Genomic DNA, 22,352 nt, shown 5'->3' with positions numbered 1-22,352 from the left:
TAGGATCTAGTCGCAACCATTCAGCCCGGGGTGGGGCTCTAAAGACTATTCCTCTTATTTTTATACATCGAAAGATAATTTATAAAGTGAAGTCATTTGACAAAGTGTTATTTTTCTGTGTTTGTTTATGTGTATATATGATGTTGATATATATATATATGTTTATTTTGTGTAATGGCCAATATTTGTGTACGTGTTTTCCCCTTTTTGCGTTAATTGGTGCTGGTCACCTGTGTATAAATTTATGCCTTGTGTTTTTAAGAGTCAGTTCTGTGAGAGGGCAGGTCTTAAAAATTAAATGATTGATTTTATTTCTCGAACTCCTTTTCATATTTTTAAGACATTTGAAATTGTCTATTATCTAACCTTCTGTTGAAGCTGGTGGAGGAAACTTAAAACATAAAATAAAACATTATGAACTGAAAAATATTAATGATGCTGTTATTAAAAAATAATTTGACAGCGTATTAACACCTAATTACATTTTAATGACAAATTAAACTTGTGCCACTGAAAAAAATGTATGACATTATAATAGCCTCAGTCAACATCAAAACCAACCACATGACAGTTTAAGGTTAACCTTATAAGCTAAGTAAATTTCTTAAATTTGATAATCTGTTATGTCATGTTTATGACAGGTTATGTTGTCTTGGTAATGTCAAGTTGTCATGACAAAGACACTGACATGTTATGATGTATTGGTTTATGTCAAGTTGTCATAACAAAGACAATATCGAAATGTCATCATTGCATTAAAAATGACATAATTAAGCGAATGACACTTAATGACAGTTGTCATAAACATGCATAAAAACTCGTTCATATTCATGACACGTGTCATGTCATGATTATGAAGGTGTCATGTCAGTCTTATGCACACCCCTTCAAGTAAAGTGTTACCCATTTGGTTTAACGTATTAAGCTAAAAAAATTAATTACATGCATTATAGCACTGAAATATATAGATATTAATATTCTGTTCAACATAACTAATTATTTTGATGTTATAGCCGATGATATTGGCCAATGTAAAAATAATAAAAATGTTATATATATATATATATATATATATATATATATATATATATATATATATATATATATATATATATATATATATATATATATATATATATATATATATATATATACATACATTTATGCATTTAGCAGACGCTTTTATCCAAAGCGACTTACAACTCAGGAGTACAGGAAGCGATCCGTCAAGAAGAGGCAAAGAAAACGAAAAATGAAGACCTCTGGCAGACTGGAAAACTAAATAAGATCAAGATAATCATTTCAACAAACAAATATGCTGACAATTTTGAAAGGAAATACTGAACAATCAAAAGGCCTTTTCAAATTAAAGGGATTTCCAAGCGTCATAAACAAGGCAGTCCAGCGGATACAAGTTTATTCTGGTTAAAGATGAAGACAATCTGGACCAGAACAGCTGAATGATTTAAAGAACAATGGAAACATGGCTCAATCCACGCCTCAAGAAGGTTTAGAAGATAGAGGGATGGAAACGAGGAGAAGACAGCCAGAGGGATGATGTCTTCAGCTGCCGGGTACAGCCTGGCTCCAGTCTTCTGTCTTTATGATGAGCGCTTTTATCAACTTTCAGCTCCATCAAACTGGTTCTGGCAGACCCACACCTCGTCCCTAAGGGCCAAATAAAAGACTGACGAGTCTTTCCACTGTCTTCAAATGATATCAGCCCCTGAAGAACTCATTATGTTATGAATCACACTGCAAAATCACCAAATTCAATGGTTTCGTTTTTTGATGTGTCTCAAGAAATGCATTCAGACAAGGAGGAACTGAGCTGTGATCCTTTTTAAAGATGGAAATAAAATACAACCAGCCAACCCTAAAAAGGAAGTGCAGGTCATCTTAGCAGGCATCATCAAAAGATCCTTTAATGATTTTCCTTTCCTTTGAGCTCACGGTTCCTCATGGCCACCCTCTCTGGTCTGGGAGCCTGAGCTGGCGACTCCTCAACTCATGGAGCGATGTGTCAATCCCTACTTCCATTTTTACGCTTGTCATAAAGTCCTTCTGAAAACGTGGGGAGCGCCATCGCACAATTCCCAATAAAAGCCAATATGAGAGGGGGGCTTGGGTTTAATGGGCCAATCTCTGGACTCCATCACCCAGAGTACATCTGGATCGCATCTCCCGGCCTCTCCGAGCTCTGCGGCAATCAGCCGTGCTGCAATGGGATAGAAGTGAAGAAATGTGGGTGCAACGTGTTGTTAGAGTCCATTGCATTTCAAGAATGCATCCAGGGGGGGCCGAAAGCAGCTTCCAAGATTGCAAGGAACGTTACGGTAAAAGAATTGTGCGTATTTTTAGTGCTACATTAAGGAAAGAGGAGGGCCAAGGGATAGTAGATCATATTGGTACAGCTCTTGTTTTTCTCCAATCCACATCATTTGGTCACAGATGAGGAATCCCAGGTGGAGAAGGAAGGAAGGAACCGCAGGACTGCACGCCAAGACAGTCTCACTGGGAGACATTCGCTCTAATACGCAGAGAAAGAAAAGGGGAAAAAGCAATGGTCTGGGATGGTGGTGGCGTAAAGGTCAGAGCTGCTAACCTTAAGCTTACACCTTCAATACCATGTAGAACTGACCTTAGATCCGGAAATGTATTGAGATCCAATTTCTGTCCGTCCAATTAGTCACTTTGAATCAGAATTTTGGCTAAATAACAAGTAAAAGTAAGGCTTTAATGAGAAGCAAAGAAGGCTGAATGTCGAAAATTATGGTTTTATGGCTGAACAGGGATTCGTCAGATTTCATTTACGAGACTGAGTCGATATTACAGTGTATATTTAGGTTTAATGGATGAGCCCTGGACAATTTAAGAACCTGTAAAATAAAAAAAACACGGAAATGACTTTGGAATGTGGTCTAACCCTAAAAGTTACACAATTACAGCTAGAGAGACATCCAGTGCTCCAGGAAGAGGGCGGAGCTTCAAGAGCTCGTGTTAGCAGCTCTGATTACCTCACACACACACACACACACACTGAAAATGTCAGAAACTGTTCAGCCTTTTATGATCAAACCAGAGTCGGACAATGATGGAGAGACTCCAGATGAAGAGACGACATGTAGAATGAGACAGGACGTTTCTGAATGGATAGTTGATGAATTTATGAGTTAACGATCTTCAAGTCATTGATTAGCATATTCTGTCATGATAATCTATAAATCGCTGGTGTGGGAACTGTTGTAAGATGCACAGAGCCAGAGAATATATGAAGAGAGAACAGGTATAGTTTAGTTTAATTACGGTTATAACTGATGTTGTCATCTTGCTTTATGACGTGCTATTGCATTTGTGTTCGTACTGTATCAATAAATGAGAAAGACGGACGACAGCTTGAGCGACTCCCAAATGTGCTCGACTACGACAACTCTTCCTCTTCTCCACATGACTTTGTTGCGTGTTCCCGGGAGCGGGGTTATGTCAGTTTTAGGGTTAGCGCTCCCATTGAAAACAATTGGAAAAATATGCTAGCTTCGAGAAAAAACGCTTTGGTGGACACACAGGCTAATGGAACCAACTTACGCATGCCACACAAACTCACATGACACTAGACACTCAGTAATTACTTTGGCGTTAACCCAGAGTTTATCATTAAAGTCACAGAGAAATTAAAAAAAAAGACAATTCTTGTAGTTTTTAATAGAATATTGCAGTATTTATTAAAGATTATGTATTCGTGCACATCATTTTTAATATATTTGCCCTTGTAAACTTTAATTAAAATAAGTTCCCTTTCCACTTGTCATGCCATCTCTTCTACAGCCATAGCAATGATCCAACGATCCAATCAAGTCCTGATGGACAAGTTTAACTCAAGTATATCTCACAATGGCCACTTTTCACTTTTTTTTACCAACTTTTTACCTCTGATTTCTCTGGAGCAAAGGTTCACAGTATAGCAGTGGCTATTTAACAACAGAAAGTGCAGTCCATTTCATGACTGAATGACTGTTTGTTATATATTTAATAACGTTAAGCTATTTTCTATAAAGCAGTCTATTGTATAAAGTGCTATTTCAAGTAACGTTACTGAACTGCAGAGCTGGTCATCATATCCGCTATGATCTTTCGTTCTCCTGCCACCGCTGTCAGTTTTGGTGTGTGTTTATTTTGTTACTGAGAGGAAAACTTGCAGGACATTCAATCGAAACGCTTCTCAGCAGCGCGGGTGACGTCAGGATGTTAAGCGAGCTCTGTTTCAATGTGTTTCCAGAGTATTCGATTTTAACTTGGCCTATTTTGCAAACAAAATGATTCTTGTCGATTTCCTTAGTGGCTTCTTTTTAGCTGAAGCCAAAATGAGTCCACACTTCAGCTCTGTATACTGCAAGAGCGGAATAATGCTATCGTCTTGAGAGCTGGGTTTGCTAATGTAAACACTAGTGATTCACGCGCTTCTCCGGCTCCGCGTCAGTTATACGTTCTGAGATAACACTGTCATCTAGTGGTTGGGTGTTATATAGTCAGTGGATTAAACCGAACACAAAGCCACGAATCTTAGATGTAAATAAATAAATATATAAATATCGATACAGTGTTTTTGAGAATCGATACAGTATCTCCAAACATAATATCGCGATATTCACGTGTATCGATATTTTCTTACACCCCTAGTTTAAAACAGAGCTATTGTCATTTCAAAAAGTAACATCATAGAAAAACAAGATTTCCAAATGCTTCACAGTTATGACACTGGAGGTTGGCCTGATAATTCTAGATCTCAATTTATGTACACAGTAGGCTGGAAATTCAAGAATGTTTATATCAACTGTAAAGCTCTAAAGATAACATTATCATTTCAGTAAGTGAACGCATAGAAACACAAGGCACATTCTCAATAACATCTCTCCAACATCTCATTTATTATGGGTCGGTTAAGCCTAGTCCTACAGAAACAGGTCAGCAGTGACTGGTTATGGAAAATCACACAATAATTCTTCATTTGAGTCCAGCTAACCACGTTCATCTTAAGAGAGATTTCTGGCTCTCTGATTGGGCTTCAGTGACAAACGACCAGTGATTATCGCCACAATACTCACACTTCACTCATCTTTATTCCCAATCACTGTCCTGACAGCTTTATCATCAGAAGGGTGAATCTTGGCCAGGGATGGCCACATCATTTCGATCTGTGTATACACACACTGGGCGATCGGATGAAGCCCTAAACAATGTGAGGGAGGTGAGGTCAGGGGTTGCTCCAGCTTATGGGCCACCTCACTGACACCTAGGAGAAGGATGGATGAAGCTAAAGTAAGATGATGAGCAGATTGTGGGATGGTGCCGTTATGCTCAATAGCAAGAAGTGTGGTCTGATAACCAAAAGGTTTGCAGCTGTGACCCTAACAATGAGTAATCTATGATTGTGCAGTGTTCGTAAAAGAGAAATGCAAAAGCCTTTTATGTTTTAATTCAACTTCTGAATTTGAATTGCGATTAGATAGATAGATAGACAGACAGACAGACGGACGGACGGACGGACGGAACAACAGATGATGGATGGATGGGATGAAAGAACTATGGATGGATGGATGGGTGGATGGAATAAAAGAACTACAGATGGATGGATGGACAGACGGACAGAAATAACTGGATGGATGGATGGATGGATGGATGGATGGATGGATGGATGGATGGATGGATGGAAGGATGAGACAACAGATGATGGATGGAAGGAACAACAGATGATGGATGGATGGATGGATGGATGGATGGATGGATGGATGGATGGATGGATGGATGGATGGAATAAAAGAACTATGGATGGATGGATGGACAACCGATTACAGACAGACAGACAGACAGACAGACGGATAGATGGATAGATAGATGGATGGATGGATGGATGGATGGATGGATGGAGGAACAACAGACAGATGACAGACAGACAGACAGACAGACAGACAGACAGACAGACAGACAGACAGACAGACAGATAGATAGATAGATAGATAGATAGATAGATAGATAGATAGATAGATAGATAGATAGATAGATAGATAGATAGATAGATAGATAGATAGATAGATAGATAGATAGATAGATAGATCATAAGTGTACTTGAAGTCGTGGATAAAAGCATCAGTTAAATGACGACTTGCGTCTTAGAGCTCAGCCTGATCCGCTCCGTTTGGCTCTAGACCACAGGCTTCAGAGAAATGTCTTTCAGTAAGCGCCGCTATGAGGACCGCCGGTGCTTCTTCCCAAACTGGAGGAGATTAATGGGCCTAGACTGCAGCTCAGAGAATCCACTACACACACCCAAACCTGCCCTGACAGAGAGACAGACATACGAACGCCAGACCCAACAGGCCATGAGAGCGATAGAGAAGATGATTTAAACGGCATTCGTCAAGGCAAGGCAGACACAATGTTAAACAATGACACTTCGGGGCTGATTACGGCTCATATTGCTGTAAGTTATGGTGTGTGGAGGTCATAGGGTCGCGGTAGGAGTGGGGATAATAGGATCTGGTGCAGGCCCGGCTCGTGCGGAGTTAATCACGCGGCCCACATAGGTCCCTCTGTTCTCCTTCTCCTTGTAACTCATACCTAAATGAGCTTTGGAGTCCGACTTCTGAAGGGTTAGACCTTCATCTTCTCAGCGGCACCTGATTCATCTGCAAACACACACACACACACACACACACGGGGCCGTTTAAACAGCTGAGCGGCTTCACCCCCCGCTCAGCTGCTGCTAATGGCCCCTCACACAAACAAGCGTACATTCACAAACACACATCCTAAGGGTCAGGAAGAGTGTGTCCTGATTGTTTGACTTTCATAACAGCGCAGTCTCCAGAGGCCGATGTACTGTCTGTGAACTTTGTTGAAGCTTGTACCTCAAAGACGGACTATTGTGTTACGTTCATGTGGCTGAAAATGGCAGAACATCTAGAGATCTAGACATCAATGTTGAACGCAACAAATCGCATTGCTTTGAGGGGGACGCGAGCTAGACATAACTGAGAATGGGAACTGTGCGAGGCTCTAATCTGAGCCAGCCGCAGTGAAGGATGTGGTCATTTCTGCTGCTGGAGGACTTGACAGATTAATCTGATGCTATTCTCGGCGCGCTTTAAATATTTGGTCGAGTTTGTAGAGACACTATTAGTCTAAAGGGATAGTTACATTGTGACATTTACTCACCCTCATGTCGTTCCAAACCTGTATGAATGTCTTTCTTGAATTTGTATTTAAGGTTACATAAATGATAGAGTGTTTGTTTAGGTGTGAATTATTCCTTTAACTACATTTCTTAGTAGCTTAACAGTAGTTCTGCTGCTTTCAAAACTTCAGTGTCAACGCCCACCGCTGTGATTGGCTGCTGTGAGACTTCAGTGTAAACGCCCATTGCTGTGATTGGCTGAAATCTTTGCATATGAAATAGCTAGTTTTACATGTGGAACTCTCTCGAAAACTTTTAGCATATTTTTACTAGTACAGGTGTCAAGGTTAACTAATGATGAAAAGTGTTGATTATAGCATTATATTCAGATCTACGGCATTATATTCAGATCTACGGCATTATATTCAGATCTACGGCATTATATTCAGATCTACGGCATTATATTCAGATCTATGGCATTATATTCAGATCTACGGCATTATATTCAGATCTATGGCATTATATTCAGATCTACGGCATTATATTCAGATCTACGGCATTATATTCAGATCTACGGCATTATATTCAGATCTACGGCATTATATTCAGATCTACGGCATTATATTCAGATCTACGGCATTATATTCAGATCTACGGCATTATATTCAGATCTACGGCATTATATTCAGATCTACGGCATTATATTCAGATCTACGGCATTATATTCAGATCTACGGCATTATATTCAGATCTACGGCATTATATTCAGATCTACGGCATTATATTCAGATCTACGGCATTATATTCAGATCTATGGCATTATATTCAGATCTATGGCATTATATTCAGATCAACGGCATTATATTCAGATCTACGGCATTATATTCAGATCTACGGCATTATATTCAGATCTACGGCATTATATTCAGATCTACGGCATTATATTCAGATCTACGGCATTATATTCAGATCTACGGCATTATATTCAGATCTACGGCATTATATTCAGATCTACGGCATTATATTCAGATCTACGGCATTATATTCAGATCAACGGCATTATATTCAGATCTACGGCATTATATTCAGATCTACGGCATTATATTCAGATCTACGGCATTATATTCAGATCTATGGCATTATATTCAGATCTACGGCATTATATTCAGATCTACGGCATTATATTCAGATCTACGGCATTATATTCAGATCTATGGCATTATATTCAGATCTACGGCATTATATTCAGATCTACTGCATTATATTCAGATCTATGGCATTATATTCAGATCTACGGCATTATATTCAGATCTACGGCATTATATTCAGATCTACGGCATTATATTCAGATCTACTGCATTATATTCAGATCTATGGCATTATATTCAGATCTACTGCATTATATTCAGATCTATGGCATTATATTCAGATCTATGGCATTATATTCAGATCTACGGCATTATATTCAGATCAACGGCATTATATTCAGATCAACGGCATTATATTCAGATCTACGGCATTATATTCAGATCTACGGCATTATATTCAGATCTACGGCATTATATTCAGATCTACGGCATTATATTCAGATCTACGGCATTATATTCAGATCTACGGCATTATATTCAGATCTACGGCATTATATTCAGATCTACGGCATTATATTCAGATCTACTGCATCATATTCAGATCTACGGCATCATATTCAGATCTACGGCATTATATTCAGATCTACGGCATTATATTCAGATCTACGGCATCATATTCAGATCTACGGCATTATATTCAGATCTACGGCATTATATTCAGATCTACGGCATTATATTCAGATCTACGGCATTATATTCAGATCTACGGCATTATATTCAGATCTACGGCATCATATTCAGATCTACGGCATCATATTCAGATCTACGGCATTATATTCAGATCTACGGCGTTATATTCAGATCTACGACATTATATTCAGATCTACGACATTATATTCAGATCTACGGCATCATATTCAGATCTACGGCATTATATTCAGATCTACGGCATTATATTCAGATCTACGGCATCATATTCAGATCTACGGCATTATATTCAGATCTACGGCATTATATTCAGATCTACGGCATTATATTCAGATCTACGACATTATATTCAGATCTACGGCATTATATTCAGATCTACGGCATTATATTCAGATCTACGGCATTATATTCAGATCTACGGCATCATATTCAGATCTAAGGCATTATATTCAGATCTACGGCATTATATTCAGATCTATGGCATTATATTCAGATCTACTGCATTATATTCAGATCTACTGCATTATATTCAGATCTACGGCATTATATTCAGATCTACGGCATCATATTCAGATCTATGGCATTATATTCAGATCTACGGCATCATATTCAGATCTATGGCATTATATTCAGATCTACGGCATTATATTCAGATCTATGGCATTATGTTCAGATCTACGGCATTATATTCAGATCTACGGCATTATATTCAGATCTACGGCATTATGTTCAGATCTACGGCATTATATTCAGATCTACGGCATTATGTTCAGATCTACGGCATTATATTCAGATCTACGGCATTATATTCAGATCTGCGGCATTATATTCAGATCTACGGCATTATATTCAGATCTACGGCATTATATTCAGATCTACGGCATTATATTCAGATCTACGGCATTATATTCAGATCTACGGCGTTATATTCAGATCTACGGCGTTATATTCAGATCTACGGCATTATATTCAGATCTACGGCATTATATTCAGATCTACAGCATTATATTCAGATCTACGGCATTATATTCAGATCTATGGCATTATATTCAGATCTACGGCATTATATTCAGATCTACGGCATTATATTCAGATCTACGGCATTATATTCAGATCTACGGCATTATATTCAGATCTACGGCATTATATTCAGATCTACGGCATTATATTCAGATCTACGGCATTATATTCAGATCTACAGCATTATATTCAGATCTACGGCATTATATTCAGATCTATGGCATTATATTCAGATCTATGGGATTATATTCAGATCTACGGCATTATATTCAGATCTACGGCATTATATTCAGATCTACGGCATTATATTCAGATCTACGGCATTATATTCAGATCTACGGCATTATATTCAGATCTACTGCATTATATTCAGATCTATGGCATTATATTCAGATCTACGGCATTATATTCAGATCTACTGCATTATATTCAGACTGAAAGGTTGCTCAAGAAACATTTCTGACTGTTATGTTAAATAGTCTTTTTACAGGATACTTTGATGAATATAAAGTTCAAAAGAGCAGCATTTATTTAAAATAGAAATCTTTTGTAACATTATTAATATCTTCAGTGTCACTTTTGATCAATTGAATGCATCTTTCCTGAATAGAAGTATTATTTCTTTATGACCCCCAACTTTTGAAAGGTAGTGCATATTAATATTGTTCAATACATGTAGTATTATTATTATTATTATTAGATGGACATCTTTGATGGTACATTGCATCTCACTGTTTATGTCAGTGTGTTGCGTCACTTGTTTTTCATAAGTGTCCCAATCAGACCGAAAGGCACAAACAATACATCCTGGCGCTAATAATGACCACATCATGGGTTCGGTTTCCAGCGAGTGCATAAACTGATTCAAAGTGTACCATGAATGCGCAATGGTAAGTTACATTGAATGAAAATGTCTGCCAAATGCCATCGTAGCAAATTAAAATGAAAAATTAAAGTTGAAAAATCAGTCAAGTCATGCAATTATTGTGTTTCATGAGTCATTTCCGAGTGCTTGTGTGCAGCTTGAGCGTGATTCCACCTCTCTCTCTCTCTCTCTCTCTCTCTCTCTCTCTCTCTCTCTCTCTCTCTCTCTCTCTCTCTCTCTCTCTCTCTCTCTCTCTCTCTCTCTCTCACCATCTTCTTCCTCCTCATTTATAAGCTGTTGAAATCAGCCATTAATCCTACATCAAAAGCGGAGAAAGGCATCTCGACCCGTCACTCAAAAGGGGGCCCATCTGATTATAACAATCCAATTTTATTGCGAGTTTCATTAAGGGGCTTTTCGCCATGTGCGGAATGCAGGAATGCGATACCTCTCTGGGCATGTGCACCACAGACATGTAATCAGCACACACTCGCTTCTTGGATCGCTCCTGCTTAGTTACGGCACCAAAACACAGAAAAACAATAATTTCAACAAGGTCGCCGGCGCTGTAATTGCAGTGCCCACACGTTCTGGCATTAAAATGTCAGGGTCTTCGGACCCCACAGGCCAAGCCTGGAGAGTATGCATCCGTCTCCATGGCAAACACAGCACAGCATGCACACAAAAAGCCAAATTACAAGCATCTTCACACACTGTAGGGGCAACGTCACACCCTGAGGACGCAATTTAACACAAAACTATGAAGATTAGGGTGACAAGACTGCATTCGTGGTGGTGCTTTCAAAAGTTGTGTAAGAATCTCGTTAGATGATGAAATGCTACTCGCCGCTTGAGTTACAAACATGGATGTAAGATGGGTGTGAAAAGTAAAACTGTTCACAAACAGACTTATGCACAAAAAATGCTCTTCTTATTTAGTATTTTTGTCTTGTTTCCAGTCCAAATATCTAAATATTCTTAAATCAAGATGCATTTACTATATAGGTAAAATGACATAAGATATTTTTGCTTGTTTTGTGAAAATAAAATCTAAATGAAGTGAGTTTTTGCTTAAAACTGGCAAAATGATCTGCCAATGGGGTGAGAAAAATAATCTTATTTCTGATTGAAATCTTGTTTCGTGTTTCCGTCCCAAACAGAAGTAAGATAATATTTTCTTACCCCATTGGCAGATTATTTTGCCTGTTTTAAGCAAAAACTCACTTCATTTAGATTTTATTTTCACAAAACAAGCCAAAATATCATATATCATTTTACTTATATAGTAAATGCATCTTGATTTAAGAATTGTTTGATATCTAGACTAGAAACAAGACCAAATTATTGAGTAAGAAGAGCATTTTTTACAGTGTGAGTAGAATAAACCTTACAATCATATTTCTATGATCTATTATCTCTAAATAACAACAATGCACCTTAGACTCTTCATGTGTCGTGATGATGTAAGTCGGAGCCGTGGCCTAGTGGTAAGTTCCAGCGTGTTGAGTTGTGGCGCTCATGCAGACAACACAAGATTGAGTCTGGTTTGCAACAGTTCGAGCTGAAACAACGCATCGGCGTAATCACATTAATTATGAAAATGCATTGATTTGAATGGAATGCGCTGACGCATGTAGGGACATTTTTAATTTGAAAAGTAAGTATTTTATGAGAAAATGTTTGAATAAAATGTTGAAAGATTAAAGGGGTCATGAACTGAGAAATTGAACTTTTGACATATGAGAGAGGTCATCATACTAAAAATCAGGATGGGGGAAATGCCCATTTTTGGTGTAAAAATTATACTAACATAAGTGCACCACAGGAAACATAAAACAATGCAGTTCATAACCCCTTTACATGGCAGATTTATAAATAAAAAAAAAAATATATATATATATATAATTCATATCAATATATTAATCGATTATCAAAATAATCGTAAGTTACAGCCCTAAAAACTTCACCATCCCTTCCTGCCCTCTCTGTACCATCAATAAACGTGACAAAAGCCACTTTTTTATATAAAAAAGTTAAAATAATACTTTCAAAAAGTGTAAAGAATTTTTAAAAAGCTGTAAATCTATTTGAACTCCTATAAGTGCTGCAGTTCTGCCACTTTGAAAGAATACGTCAATTAGTAAGATACGCAAACACACTATACACAAACTTCGGCAAGCATGAGACCCTCGTTCGAGGATGGTATTTATCTCCCATGCAACAAACTGTAAATCTCCACGGAGGGAGGATGAGAGAAAAAGATGAAAGAACAGGACGGACACATGAAAGCCAGAATCCTGTGGCGTTTGAGAAGCGTTTAATGCAAGAAGGGCCTTAAACCACACATACTGAAACAGACAGGTGTACAAATTACACACTCGCATTAACTGCAGGTGCAAAACGACGCAGAAATATTCCTCTGGGTGGTTCTGTGTTTTTTTTCTAGGCTTGGTTGTGTTTATGGGGCGCAGTATAACACGTCTTAATACTTCTTCTTTTTTTAAACGCCGTATTTTTCTCATATTCTCCCTTTATTCCACACCGCTGTCTCCACTGTCCTTTGAACGGCTCGTTTGCTTCCTGCTTCTATGAAGCCCCTCCCTCTGACAAACGCAATGGTCTTAGATTGGTCAGATGGCCAAATGTAGTTTCCTGTATTTTTATTGGCTGAAGTGCCAAGCACAGGTTAAGGCCACGCCCCTTCCCATTACGGGCAGAAGTCACATCTGCGGAGACTAGCGAGGGTTTATGATGTCACCGACCCAGGAAGAAGCTCGTTGTAGTCCAAACCGGCCGCTTTTGTAGGCAATAAACTGCCGTAACTTTAAAAGACAATATCTCCGTTTGCATTGAACTTTCAGCGCTGTAACTTTGCAGAGACTGTTAATGCTCAAGCAGCGACATTACACACTAACTAAAGTTAAAAAAGTCAAATCGCAGGCAACCACCCCTTTAAGGGAATAACGTCTTTAGAGTTTAATGCATATGATAAATCAATAGCTTTGTTTTTGATGCTTAAAACTATTCCAGTCCAGCTAATCAGAGCAACACAAAGAAACACATTCTTACTCTCTCTCCTTCTCGGTGAGTTTGTCGGTGATGGTGTCTTTGATGGTGGACCGGGAACCCTTATGGATGACTGGATACCTGAGAGGAATCTGCAGGAAGCACGAGATCATCAGCACCAGGTGTGCTGTGTAACCCAGTGCCACTGCAATACTCCCATCATCCTTTGCTGCAATGGAAAACACAGACAAAATAGGTACATTTGTTAGGAAAACTGTTTAAATAAAAGAAAAACGCTCAAATAAGAGAGTAAATGGGCGAATCTCAAAGTAAGCTCCCAGTCATATTTAACCACAATCAAAACAAAATATGAAATACTTTTTAAAAAAGTGACCATTAAAACGTTAGTTCCTCCAGAAATGTGATTTGTGTCATTAAGTCCTCTCCCAAAGCCGTCAGATCTTCATTCATCTTCAGGCACAAATGAAGATATTTCTGATGAACTCCCAGAGCTCTCTGACCCCTCCATAGACAGCAATTTAATGAACACTTTCAAGGTCCAGAAAGGAAGTAAAGACATCGTTAAAATAGTCAATGTGACTCCAGTGGTTCAGCCTTAATGTTATGAAGCCACGAGAATACTTTAGAGCGCAAAAACATTTTAAAGAACACAAAATTTACGCTTTTCATCTCTTCTTGTCTGTGTCAGACTCTTACGCTGTTGACGTAGTAAACACAGTGCAGAGCTTACGGGTTCTACGTCAGAACGGCAGCTCATTACTGGCTGAAGCTGTTCACATGAGCACGACATGCGTGTGATCCTGATGCATGGGCTTAGCCAATAACAAGCCAGCGTTCTGACGCAGAACCCCAAAGCACTGCACTGTTAAACTATTTTTTTTGTTTTTGTTGGTTTTGTTTTTGCGCACTAAAGTATTCTTGTGGCTTCATGACATTAAGGATGAACCACTGGAGTCACATGGACCATTTTAACGATGTCTTTACTTCCTTTCTGGACCTTGAAAGTTGCAATGATGTTGCTGGATTTCATCAGAAATATCTTAATTTCTGTTCTGAAGATGAACGAAGGTCTTATGGGTCTGGAACGACATGAGGGTGAGGAATTAATGACAGAATTTACATTTTTGCGTTAACTAAACCTTATTTTCACACTCATAATAAACGTTTGTAATGCAGATGCAAAAACAAAACATTAATTCTAGGGCTGGGCAAGTTAACGCGTTATTATCGCGTTAACGCATTTATTAATTAACGGCGACAATTATTTTATCGCGCATTAACATAGTTATTTATTATTATATTGAAAGGCCGTTGCTCACTGCCTACACATACAGACAAACCATTGGTCAGGAGAATACAGCGCTGTCTGTAGCCTAAGCCAAGGGCTTGACATTCTTTGTCTGGGACAAATGGGACTAATAAAATATAAAAATAACCAGAAACGCCAGATTTTTTTGTTGTTGTTTTTATTATATTCAATGTAAACAGCGATTGATGAGTGTTTCTCTGCCTCTGGTACGTTAGTCGCGTTGAGGCTCGCGCTGCTGTCTCTTTGTGAAAGACATTCGTGGAGAAATCAAAACAATTGAGCAGCGATATAAACTCACAGAGGAAACATACTGGGGTAAAACTGAGCTTTTTGTAGTTGTTGATATTTATGATTTATGATATTGTTAATAACACAAGTCGACTTTGCAATCGTGAATTGTGTAGCATGAATGGTGTAGCCTAGTTCAATAAACAAGTAGCCTAATTAATATTAAGTTACTTACATTTTAGATCCAAACAACCTTTTTTTGTTCCATTTCACCCATGATTTCACCGAGGAAAATAGTTCCAGAGGAAAGCAACACTCTTTCGTTTTGTTACTAAATGATTCAGCGATTTGAATGAATCATTTGAATAAATGACTCAATGACTCACTTATGAAGACGATCACTTGCTGCCCCCTATTTCCGGTTATGTTTAAAAGTATGATTGCATGTTTTATTTAGAACATCAATCTTATAACATTAATTATTGCAGCTGTATTTTTTGCAGTTTAAATTATTTAATTTGATTGGTAACAGCCTATAGTGTCTTTGCTATTATAACTGCATTTATTAATCAAATGTAAAAATTTAACATGAATTTTAAAAAATGGCCTTTATAAAATTAAATAACGCTCTGGGTTGAATATCACAAATATGCAGATTTAAGTCGGCCTATGTTAAAGCTGACAGAACACTGATGAGAATATTACTACAGAATCAATATATATACCACCAATTTAATTTATTTTGATTAAATTAATGTTTAAGTTGATATTCACAAGAAATATTGTAACTGTTACTAACTTTTAACTGCTGTGAAAAGCACCTTATTTGTTTAAAGTGTTTGCAAACCATATGTTATTGCGCTTTTGTTCATTTAGCAGCACTTTTGTATTCATTATTGAATTTTGCGCATACTGCGATTAATCACGATATTTAATCGTTGCCCAGCGCTAATTGATTCACAACAACACACAATTACAATACTGAATATAAATATATATATATAATATTTTAACATTTAATAACACTGGTGTCTAATAATATAGTGTCTGAAAAAGTACATAATGTCACAGTGCAAAAAACATTACAGCATTCCTTTCAGCTGAGGTCAAGAGTCGTTTTAAAGGATGAGTCACGACAACTGAAGTTAATTCACTCCAATCTGAAGTTGTAAATCAGAGACCATTTGTTCAGTCGATGTGAGCTGATGAAGGCCATTCATTTTGTCTCCTTAGGGCCCTTGATTTATAGTGAGCCGCATAATAACCTAATACCATGCAAAACTTGAGTTCACCTCAGCGATGCCTTTTCCTGATGGGGTCAAAGGCAACACCAGAGGCTAAAAGCTACTCAGAAACAAGGATCGGCTTAATGTTAGTGTTCTGTCTTTAAATGTGTATAATCACACTCCAGCGTGTGCATTTCCTAAATAATTATATGCAATCTAAATCACTCTGATGGCCCATTACAGTCTGAGCAACCTTTTGGGGCATTTCAGGCAAATTCAAATAAAAAAGCCCAAATGCCGAGCGAAAAATATTTAGTTGCCAAGCGACTGGAAGGACAACAGGTCATCTCGTAATTAGGAGTTGTAAAAAGAGATTTTTCCCCCTGCTTTATCATAAACATGCATAGAAACTACATATCCCAGAAGACCCCTGCAACTACACATGCTCCTTTATCCTCAGCATACAGAACTGAACGCTGCCAGGCTAGAACAGCCACGTACTTGCAGATCAAAACAACGTGCTGTGGACACAGACCAAATGACTTAGGGGAAGCTGATTTATTTTGCATAAGAAATAAGTTGTATATGCATGCGGGTTGTCATTTTGTGCTTTCAAAATGCATGAATGAGAAAACTGTGCCAAGCTATAGCCACATATGTGAAGGTCTGCACATGCATGTATGTGAATATGCATGTTGTTGCGTGCGCGGCTCAACCTGGCTTTCATTAACCTCTCTGTTCTTTTGAAGTCGTGCCTCCCTTGCCTGAAAAAAGCCAAACCTGATTCTCTGCGACACATACAGTGCTGCCTAAAGGACACATGGGAAATGAGATGAATAACTCTCCCCATCGCCAGCACAACAAAGGACATCACTTGTACCCATCACACACAATTCCTTCTACTTATTAAAAACCCCAAATGCCTAACTATAGGGAGCCGGGAGATGAATGCACTAATAAAATCCTTTTCTTTCATATAATGTGAGGAGTCAGAAGGTCCGGCCGTGGTTCTTGCTGTGTGAATAACTGACTAGAGTGATCTCACTCCTAACCACAAGTTGACGGGCTCCATGGACACGGGGTTTTCATTGATCAGAACAGAGGATGATGATTGATTGATGGCCGGGAGCCTATGATCCGCAGCCAGGCTGAAGAAACACAGGAATCGAGAGAATTACAGCCAGTGAAGCAGAACTGACTGAAGATTCAAGAGCTCCTCGCCAGATGAGTCGAGATTCACAAGACCTGATTCAGAACTGATTTAATTCAGAGAGTGACAGTGGACCACAGTTAACAATCTGACATTAATATTTCTGACTTTTTTAAACAAATTGTATTGCCAAAAGTTTTAGGACGCCTGCCTACATGCACATGAACTTTAATGAAATCCCATTTTTAATCCGTTGGGTTAAATATATGGAGTTAGGAGTGTGTTTATGGGGATTTTTGCCCATTCTTCTAGAAGCGCATTTGTGAGGTCAGGCACTGATGTTGGACGAGAAGGCCTGGCTCTCAGTCTCCGCTCTAATTCATCCCAAAGCTGTTCTATCGGGTTGAGCTCAGGACTCTGTGCAGGCCAGTCAAGTTCCTCCACACCAAACTCCTCATCCATGTCTTTATGGAGCGACGCTTTGTGCACTGGAGCGCAGTCATGTTGGGACAGGAAGGGGCCGTCCACAAACTGTTCCCACAAAGTTGGGAGCATGAAATTGTCCAAAATGTCTTGGTATGCTGAAGCATTAAGAGTTCCTTCCACTGGAACTAAGGGAGCCAAGCCCAACCCCTGAAAAACAACCCACACCATAATCCCCCTTCCACCAAACTTTACACTTGGCACAATGCAGTCAGACAAGTCCCGTTCTCCTGGCAACCACCAAACCCAGACTCGATTGTCAGACTGAAGCGTGATTGGTCTCTCAGAGAACACGTCTCACTGCTCTAGAATCCAGTGGCGGCTGCTTTACTCCAATGCATCCCACGCTTTGAATTACACTTGATGAATTAAGGCTTGGATGAGATGCTCGGCCATGGAAACCCATTCTCTGAAGCTCTCTCAGTCAAGAGCAGAGAGGGATTTTATGCGAAAATCATTCAGTGAAAATTATCATAAACATTAATTACAGACAGCAGGAATATTAGGCTACTGTCACTTTAAGAGTTTAACCATGGACCAAATATACTATTACACAACATGCGTTATCTTTCTCAACTATTTAAATGTTTAACTGATTACTCGCCAAGACGGGCATTTTGACATAATTTTGTATGCATTTGACGGTTTAAGCTCATTTTGATGCTTGTGACTCACAAACAGTTTGAGAAGAGGCTTGTGCGAAACTCTTATATGGATCAGTGGTGCGCACGCTTTAGGTGTGGTGCAAAACCAGCAGGAATGAGTAAAATTATGTGTAATACTCGCACTATTTAACCAGAGCGAGTGAGTGAGAGAATAGGATGTGTGTCACTTTGCTGTCAGAAAGAAGAGAGTGTGAACGCACAGCTGACGTTACTGCCAACTGAACCCTGGTGCACAACAAAAAAGCGGACCGAGACCCATGAAAAGATGGGTCTTGCTCCACTTCTGGTGCGGTTTGACGGAAATGAGCTCAACACAGACCAAAGACATCTAAACAAAGCAAAAACAGAATGTGATGTCACAAGATGCGACTCTAAAAAGGACAGAAAGCTCCTGCAAAACTATTTTTACCCATCATAGGAGCTGCATTTGCCATTATATTTTGAAAATGCCATCTCCTTGAAGCAGATCAGTGTGACGGAGGAATTCCTGCCACTGTTTTGACTCCTTTACAAATTTTAGGAGCTCAAAATACCATATCATATTTAGGCTACACAAACAACGAGCACATTTAGGCCAGCACACAGCATTGTTTTGGATGTTCGGTAAGTTCTGTTGGAGAAACTGCAGAGTCCAGAACGAAACAGCAAATGAACATAACTACAAATGTGAACACAACCCTAACTCTAACATTTTGAGCTTATTTTATTGTGCACCAATAGTTTATTATTGTGCAAACGCTTAGTCTGAATGACTGGAAATATAAAACCAACAATTTCCACAGCATAACAATTTACTGAAGTTTCCTGAATGTCAGTGATTTAATAACATTACTCACTCACTTGAGAACAGAAAATGTGAGCTTCGCTGAGCTGATTTTTGGACTGACTCGAGAGAGAGCAAACACTTTCGTTAAAGGGCGGTGAAATGCTGTTTCATGCATACTGAGCTTTTTCCACTGTTAAAGACTTGGATTCCCATCCTAAACATAGACAAAGTTTCAAAAACTAATGTTGGACGTTTGATGGAGTATTTCTGTGTCAAAAATACTCCTTCCGGTTTCTCACAAGTTTCGGAGAGTTTTTTTCGAGTATGGGTCGGCTTGACGTTAATAGAGCGGAAGGTCCTTGTATGGGCTGTACGGGCTCTTCTCCCGGTAGGGTGCGCGCGCGTGACTAGAGCGAGAGAGGAAGTAAACAGTCTCTCAGGTGCAGATCCAGTCGTCCGTGAACACTTCTGTCGCGCGCCGCGCTCCACTTTATTCCTATGGGTGACGTTGAGCGACTTCAGCGCTTCAGCACAGCATTCCGGGAAGGCAGCGCTGCATTTGAACCGATTTGAACGCAGAAATGACGGGAAGCTTCACAACATCGTTTCAGTCGCGTCGCAAAGTGGATTTACACGCCACTGCTGTCAGGACTTCAACAAATCATACCAAAGAAGTGTGTTTTTGACAGAGCGGTCCCAGCGATACAGGTTCGGTCCTGCTTTGGAAGCAGCCGGTGAGTAAAACTGCTTCAGATGTCTGTGCTGTCGGCTATCGTCGCGTGAGTAAACATCAGTAAACGACACGATCGCGTGCTTCGTCATTCAAATCGCTAACGGTTACTCCATTGCTGTTCTCTGTTGTGTTACACTAGTCTGACGTGCAAAACCGTTTTGCTTGCTACCTCTAAGGTCTAGTCACATACAATAGTTCATAAACCGAATCATGTCCTCATAAACTGCGAGTAAAGACACACAAAGGCCACTAAATACAGTCCATACCACAGAGACGGACGTCCTGCTGCTGCTGTTTCTCCTGTTCAATTTATTTCTGCCTCAGATTTGATTCTGGATCATTATCTGTATTAGCTGAGATAGCGATGGGTTTCTCCACGCTTGAGGACGTCACCGCTTTGTGCGCTCTCGTCATTCTTTAGCTCCGCCCACACGATACGCCTCCAGGCGCTCGTTTTTTTCCGGAAAGACTCGGTACAGCCCATATTTCTTTTATAAATATGATAAAACTAAAGACTTTTCGGAGATATGAAGGATGCAATACTACTCTATAGGTACTCAAGATTGACATGAGATTGACTGAAACTGAGTGTTTCACCCCCCCTTTAAAATAAAAATGAATTGGTTAGTTAGCCCATTTCTAATGTTTCTCTGGTATATTTATTTGCCAAATCAAAACTTACCTTGAAAGTCTTCAGAATTGGGAAGTTTAACACCACAAATGACATAATCGTTCTGATTGTTCTGCAAACAGAAAAAGAAAAGCAGTCGTGAGCACAGCAATCTGGAACAGCATGAGCAGTCGACAAATCAAATCCTTCATACGGCGACTGAAAACGCTTGGCAGAGGAGAGTTTGGTCTGAATGTGGTTTTCTGCTCATTTTCAGTGGCTTCATTTTGTAAACTGATGTGACTGGCAGCGGGACTCTGTGGGCACCAGGCACTGAACAGTAGTTCTAGGCCATCCTGAAATGGTGAGAAACCAAAACTTGTTAAAAGCCAGAAACTCCAGAGTCCGCAAAGACCCCGACCTCTAATATTCCCAGCATGCCACACGCTCCAGCCATCAGTACAACTCTCTGTGTGTGTGTGTCAGTGTGTGTGTGTGTGTGTGTGTGTGTGTGTGTGTGTGTGTGTGTGTGTGTGTGTGTGTGTGTGTGTGTGTGTGTGTGTGTGTGTGTGTGTGTAACACTCACCACATCAATGGGATAGATGTAGGAAAGCTCTGATATGAGCTGACGACAGCGGAAGGTGAGCTGGGCGTTAGACTTCAGAAACAGCTCTCTATAGAACAACACACACACACAAGAACTTCAAGATCATTCCCTCTATATTTAAATGAAGAGTATACAGACATATATTATTTGTATTATCAATAAAATAATAATACATCAACCATATTTAATAGTAAAAATAATAAATATTTTTATTTATGTGTATATTATTATGTAACATTAATAATAAGAATATTTATGTTTACCTACATTGATATTATTTAATACATCTAATTATTATGTATATATATGTGTGTGTGTGTGTATATATATATATATATATATATATATATATATATATATATATATATATATATATACAAATACAAAAAAAGTAAATATATACAAGTGTATACACATACATGTTTAATTATTTTTTATTTTGGATGCAATTAATACATTTAACAGAACTAATATACATATAAATAACAGTAATAATAGCTGTTGTTTTTATGATTATTATCATTATTATATAAAAAGAATATATAATAAAATACTACGACAATATTATTATTATTTATTTATTTGCAATATATAAATACAAATATTTTTTAAAATAATAGCCGTTGTTGTTAATATTATTATAATATAAAATGAATACATTATATATATATATATATATATATATATATATATATA

General features: G+C 38.6%; 1 protein-coding gene across 2 annotated transcripts in view; it reads right to left on the bottom strand.

Annotated features, from left to right (window-relative positions):
* The window catches only part of uvrag (UV radiation resistance associated gene), a 182,155-nt gene that overhangs the window by 79,073 nt on the left and 80,730 nt on the right, over positions 1-22,352 (bottom strand). For both annotated transcript variants that reach the window (XM_067433356.1, XM_067433357.1), the window contains exons 10-12: positions 21,636-21,723; positions 21,122-21,182; positions 13,922-14,087 (exon numbers count right to left, since the gene is read on the bottom strand). In XM_067433356.1, coding sequence (XP_067289457.1) covers positions 13,922-14,087; positions 21,122-21,182; positions 21,636-21,723 — 315 coding nt within the window. The remainder of the gene's footprint in view (positions 1-13,921; positions 14,088-21,121; positions 21,183-21,635; positions 21,724-22,352) is intronic.

The sequence above is a fragment of the Pseudorasbora parva genome, chromosome 23 (assembly GCF_024679245.1).
Source record: "Pseudorasbora parva isolate DD20220531a chromosome 23, ASM2467924v1, whole genome shotgun sequence".
NCBI classification, from domain to species: Eukaryota; Metazoa; Chordata; class Actinopteri; order Cypriniformes; family Gobionidae; genus Pseudorasbora; species Pseudorasbora parva.
The sequence above is the reverse complement of the archived record's forward strand: the minus strand, read 5'-3'. Positions and strand labels throughout refer to the sequence as shown.